This window comes from Vollenhovia emeryi, unplaced genomic scaffold (assembly GCF_000949405.1).
Source record: "Vollenhovia emeryi isolate VEMERY1.0 unplaced genomic scaffold, V.emery_V1.0 DF939219.1, whole genome shotgun sequence".
NCBI lineage: Eukaryota > Metazoa > Arthropoda > Insecta > Hymenoptera > Formicidae > Vollenhovia > Vollenhovia emeryi.
This window is the reverse complement of record NW_011967147.1, coordinates 665097-671594: the sequence shown is the minus strand read 5'-3', so window position 1 is coordinate 671594 and position 6498 is coordinate 665097. Positions and strand designations below refer to the sequence as shown.

General features: G+C 38.0%; 1 protein-coding gene across 5 annotated transcripts in view; it reads left to right on the top strand.

Annotated features, from left to right (window-relative positions):
- The window catches only part of LOC105560851 (potassium voltage-gated channel protein Shal), a 120587-nt gene that overhangs the window by 61280 nt on the left and 52809 nt on the right, over positions 1-6498 (top strand). For all 5 annotated transcript variants that reach the window (XM_012010329.1, XM_012010332.1, XM_012010333.1 and 2 more), the window contains exon 3: positions 4375-4563. In XM_012010329.1, the coding sequence (XP_011865719.1) occupies positions 4375-4563 (189 nt within the window). The remainder of the gene's footprint in view (positions 1-4374; positions 4564-6498) is intronic.

The window sequence follows — 6498 nt, the reverse complement described above, 5'->3', positions numbered from 1 at the left end:
AAGAGGGTCCAAATCTGGGATCGAAACGTCGTTTGTTTTCAAATAAAAAACATTGTCCAGTGTAGGTCGTTTAAAAACTACGTATAATTCGTAACTAACGATCAATTTGAAATTATGAACAACATAAAAAAAAGAGTTAGAACATTTTAGAATATCATGATACATTTGAGCAACTATACTAACGCAATAAAATAATTTCATGATACAAAACATGTAGCAAAGTGATTTTTTACTTTACACTTTAGTCCAGTTTTTATATATGTATACACTCCAATTCCTTTTTTAAAAGAATCGATAGCTGAAAAAGATACATAATTCCATTAAAAAAAAAATTGTACATTCACATCTTGCAAGTAATCAAATCGCAAATTATCCTAAAGTCTGAACGGATTGTCTTCTATTACTTTCCCTATCTTTATTTAAAGGAAAGCTACAGACCAATCTATAGAATCGCCCTGTATATAACATTGAGATAACGTTTAATTAATCCAATTATTCCGCGTCGCGTTTCGTCACGCGCGAAACACCGTTACTGTGCATTTCATCGTGTAACACTGTGCGTCTGGAGAGCTCGATTTCAGCTCGCTTTACGGCGTTTTCATTGCGGCTTCATAAGGCCACATTCAATCACAGCCGGCGACGATTCCGCGCTGTCAGACTGCGCTGCTACTCCCGACTTTCTCGACAGTCGTCGTCGTCGACGTCGTGGTGTGACAGTAAAGCGCAGTTAAGCCGCGGCTGGCGTGTCCGGGGGAGAGTTTTCTGACGCTTCGCAGATGCCTCGATCCGTAACGGCGTAAACATCCGCGAGAGTGCCGAATGAATGCACGTCGCAGAAAAGCGCGGCTGTGCGATTCTGGCCGGAATTGCACCGCGGGAAAATATACCGAGGCGAGCGTAAATCGGTAAACGGGCCTTCTGTTCCGCGACGCGGCCTCGCGGCCTCTTACCCTTGGTACCCTGCGTTTATCGCGAATTCGCGATAAGCCGGGAATTTCCGGTTCGTAATCTCGGTGAATTTAGCGCTAAAGCCGGCTGCCTGAGATTTCTGGACGGCGACGGAATTAGATCTGTATAATTCTCTATTACGCGGTTCATTTACCGCAAAATGCGCCCGTCTGTGATACGGATCTTCAGAGATATATGAGTTAATAGAACCAAGTTCTATCGGATTGTCATATCGCCGCTAAGTTCAACGACGAGAACACGCTTCTCGTAGTCGCGCGAGCTTATCTAATGCTAAATGCCCGATAAAAATATTTGCGTTTTGCTGACCTGGATATGTTAAAAATAACAAAAAGCGCACGATGTCTCTCCGGTGTTAATATTCTCGTCAACATTTATTTATTAATTAACGTGAAGTTGACGTATACGAGGGCACAGTCACACCTGCGACTGATAGACGACTATATTGTAATACCTGCAGCGCATATCGCACGTATATTTTATTTAATGTACACGTAAAAAACTTTCAGTACGAAATGATGACTCATGCCCTTGGCTCTACGTGGAAAATAACTTTAATTTGAAGATCCAAAGCGTAAATGTCTTTGGCAAAGGGAGGGCTCGATTCCTCGTGTTCGCGTTTTTATTGATTGAAGCAAATTCTCCGATCCTCCAGCTGCCGCGACGCTTTTACCCCTACTTTTCAACAAAAATAGAACCGATAGAAACGCTGAGCCCTTTCAATCTCTAATCAGCCGATTAATGGTAACTATCGATATCGTTCGCAAAAATATACACCAGCGTTCGGAAAGCTGACAAAGAGCGGGCGGTACGTCTTAGTTTGTTATATTTTCATAATGATCGCGCACGACGGTTCGAGACGTGGACATTGAATTAGCGCTTATAGCCGTCTGCCGCAATTTCCGCAATTACATAGCGCAAGTTGCGAAAGTTACAAAATTAGCGCGGTCGATACGCGACCGCTCGGACTTCGCCGTTAATCCTCGTTTGCGGCCGGAAAAGAGTCTGTCGAGAGTTTATTCGTAGTGTAATATCGCGTAAAACCGCAGAAATTCCGATATTATTCCATTATATCAAAACTATACGGCTACAACGTGTACGAGCATCCAACGATCAGTTAATGTTTCGAATCAATACACCATCTCTTATTTTTTCAGAAGTGAAATTATAATGGCAATAATAATATCTTTAACATCCGCGGATTGCCCGATCGATCGCGCGATAAACAGCCGAATTTGAACTCAATACAACTCCTTTCTTTCATTTTGTTAAATAAGTTTTTAGTTCTAGCTGGCTTTTGATTCTATTACTATTTAATCGTAAATTTTCTTTTACTTTTAAGAAGAACAATACTCATAAATTAAAGAGAAAAATGGTACACTGGCAGAGACGATAGTTTCAACGAATTATGTATGTCTATTGTGTTGTTAATACATTCAGCGTTAATTTCATAGCACAAATGTGTACCTACAAAGTTTCTGGCATTACTTTTTTATTAAAAAATTTTATATTAAATTTGTTAAACTGAAGTTTGTAATTTGAATTGTATTTTGTAATTATCATCGCAATTTTCAAGAATTACAAAGCTGTTTACAGTTAAATGTTACAACATGATAAATAAAAATAACATCCACTCAAGCTTTTGCTGTCGACAAGTTGAAATATTTCAATCAGATCTTTTTGATAAATTTAAATATAATTTTTTAAAGCAAGTGGTAGTAAAGAGGAAGGTTCGAGAGCAAAAATCGAAAGACTTTCTTACACACATGTCTTCTTGTGTCTTTGTATGAAGAAGGAAGAAACAAAATCATAGAAAGATTAAGGAACTGGTTAAGGAAATTATTTGCGCTCGCTGTTCGCGCGTAGATTTCTTGCCGCATAAAATAACGCGATACTTGTCGCAGGTCGACCGTAAGAAAAGAGAAAAAATTAAACACGTAGTTGTGTGCAGCGTCAATAAGGTTGCATAAGGTCGTTTATTTATAAAGACGCTTAGAAAAATACAGGGCGGAAAGAGCCACGTTTATTTATAGTTTCTCGCTTGTCCGGGATTATAAATAAATGATTCGAAGTATTTCAACTGCTTGTAATATTACTTGCCATAACTTAAGATTTACGAGCTCCGCAGGTTTTCACATTGCGTTCCGCTTTTATGATTTTATTTTATTGTAGATGAAGAAGTATATCTAGATGATACGTTGTAATTCAAAGTTATTGATTTTAGAGTGTAACAGTGATGGGATTCAACGTTACACGCGTTTTACTTATCTGTATTAAAATTTTAACAATATCAAAACTTGGTTCACTTCCGATACGTGACATTACGCTTTAATCCATTTTGGAACTGAGACTGAGACCTTCAGAATGTTAGACGCTACTTATCTCGTCTGCACAACTGTAACACTTGTAGGGATCTCGCTTCCCTTCTATTGGAGCAGCGAACGTCTTTTCAATCTCCCAAAGATAAGGGAGAATGATGGTATAAAATAAAGATAGATGATAAATACATTATATAAGATTGAGAAATGATAATGTATTTATTGTGAAAAATTCTATTTAGATAAGACTTCCAAATACGTTTTTTATCTGCTCGCAAATAACAAAAACGTACATTATGAAAAAGTGAGAAGCTTTATGCTCTAAAGTTTTATTCCGTAAGTTACGAGAGAACGAAAACACTAAGAGTAAATATTAATCGAAAGGAAAGTTCCTTCAGAAGGGTCCTTTTTCTCTAACGGTAATTTTAGAATTTACGTAAAATATAATATTTACTGCGACGAAATTCCGCCGTTTGTCAACTAGAAGCCTCCCTACGCGGCATAAAATGGAGATTTAAGAAGGCACAATGAAGTCCGGATGCTATGTGCCATGACACCAAGATAAAAGTTTATTCTGGCCTTAGCGAGAATTTATCCCCGGTAAACATCGGGAGGCATTCCTACATGGATATACTTAATCGTAAAGTAATGCAAAACGCTTGTTTATGTTTCCTCTGCGACGTGTTTTATTTATTTCAATCGGAGAGCGCGCATGCTTTTTAAGATTAAAATCAGTATGCTCATTTTTGAAACGTACAATGAAATGATTATTTATTATGTACCACACCGGAATGAAATATTTTGAGAAAAACGACAGAAGCAAAGTTTGTTAGAAATAATTAAAATTTAAATATTTTCTATTAATAGAATTCAAATACTTATTTATTATATTAGCTTGATAAATCAAGATTTCTCTCAACATATTATTGAGCAGCGATTTGATCTCTACGATTTCTATATTATTTAAAGTGTCTTTTAATCACAGTTTTTAATAGAAAATTAACCGATTCTCGAATTTCAATTCTGTGCTAGATTTTATTAAAAGAATATATAAAACTAACGCGAATTTCTCTCTTTTTTCGTGTTGCAGAAAGCCAGATTGGCGCGTATCAGAATCGCGAAGGCGTCGAGCGGCGCCGCTTTCGTGAGCAAAAAGAAGGCAGCGGAGGCGCGTTTGGCTGCTCAGGAGAGCGGACTGCACCTGGAGGAGTTCTGCAAGGAGGAGGATATCTTCGAGCTGCAGCATCATCACCTACTTCGTTGCTTGGAGAAGACCACGGTAAGTGACGCCTCTATTTGGTAACAGCTGCATGTCGCGTTTTCATACGGGAGTTCTAGTGTTCCTTATCCGCTCTAAATCGCTCTAAAATCCTTAAAATCCCACCGATAAATTAGCTTTTGTAGACAGAGGACTTGATCCTTTATTTTTCGCCCTAACAATAAAAAGACCTATCTTAGATAATATTCTTTCTTCTCTTACGTTGGACATATTCTAAAGTTAACGTGTGACTTTTAATGAGGAAAATTTGCTGTTTAAAATGTGCGTTAATCCGATCATAACACAAGCACTGAATGCGCTTTATCTGTCGCATTGTTTCTCTGTCAGGATTCTGGAACAATTAAATTATGATAATTAATAGACAGAATAAAAATAATATTGGAAAGCTATATAATACGATAGCACTTCGATAGCATACACTATTCTGAAAAAGAAGAATGATCTAAGGAGGGTAAGGGAGACTTGAAGATAAAATAAAGGTTATTTGCTATCATTACGCAAAGTTTTTCGACGTTCTGCATAAAGACCGTTGCGACGGAGACGGATTAATCTGCGAAATGATAATTAATCATTCATGAATGCAACGTTCTCTCGCCGTGAACGACGACAAACTCGTACAAAAACGCAGTCTATCTTGAGCGCCCCGTCATTAATCCCACGCGAAGCGACAAAGCAACTGCATCGTCGCGAATGCATCGTCGACACTTCCGTTTCTCGCGTCGAGAATTCAATGGGTACTCCGCCTCGAAAATCCGGCAGTCTGTTTCGCGAGTATTGCGCGCCGAGTACCGGAGTAATTTGAATAAACCCTAGCCCCTCCCTCCGTCTCCCGTACGCTCTGTACTCGTCTAATTTTAGCCTGGCGAGAGGTTGGTTGCGCGAGCGAGGGTTGCCGCGTACAGAGTGTAGTCGTTATCGAGCCCGAATACCCGCTACCAACCCTCGTTTACGGAGCGGCCGTTACGGAAACGTACATGCGGGGTGTCACAAAAATTCTCAACTTTTCGTTGCAAACGCAGATAAGAGAGCCGGACAGTAAAGTTAGATAAGAAGTGAGACAGTAAATGTACAAAAATAATAATCTTGTGACATGTATTTTTTTTAATTAAAAAAGGGGGAAATGAAGTACAACGTCAGATGAGATTGTAGGAATATGAAATATATGAAAATCTATGCGACGGCTCATTCCGAGCTAGTTTTCTTTATCTTCTTTTAAAGACACAGAAGTGCAGAATAATGGTCTGCGTAATCTCTGTTTGTATCACTGAAACTTAAGATTTAATGCATATGACTCATAGGAATAAGTCATGTATAATTTTGTCGATTAAGAATACATTATGTTTCTGCTTTTTCTTTATTCCAGCAATCTGCACTCAGAAAAAAGGTTAAGTTAAGTTAATGAGATATGTTGAAATTATGTTTTCTTAATCTACTACTTGAAACAATAGATATGAATTCACTTAGAAATTCCAGTCACAATCAATTAGAATTTTGATTAGGGTAGAGAAATCATTTCTTTGAAATCAAATAAAAGTCTAGTAAGGTTAAGATTTAAACAAATTTGTTTGATTTCAAACAAACCTTTTTCTGGTTGTATCGCCATATGTATAACAAAGTACGAATTTTAAGAATTGCGAAAACCATCGGTTGAAGGAAGGTGGAAGCTGTGCAAGAGAATTAATACGAAACTCGAATAAATTTTTCAAAGAAATTCGATTCAGCGCGTTCGTAAAAGGATTTGCAACTGCGGAAAAGAGCATCACTTTGCCGATACATCCTGCTCGTGTTACATGCCATGTTTCTGCACAGAAATGAATAATACAGGCTTATACGATTAAACCAACCACGACGTACACGAGATATGCACATCGAAAAGATTATAAATATGCTTTGTGATTTATACGACGTATGTAGTGATAGTGCTGATTTTGTATA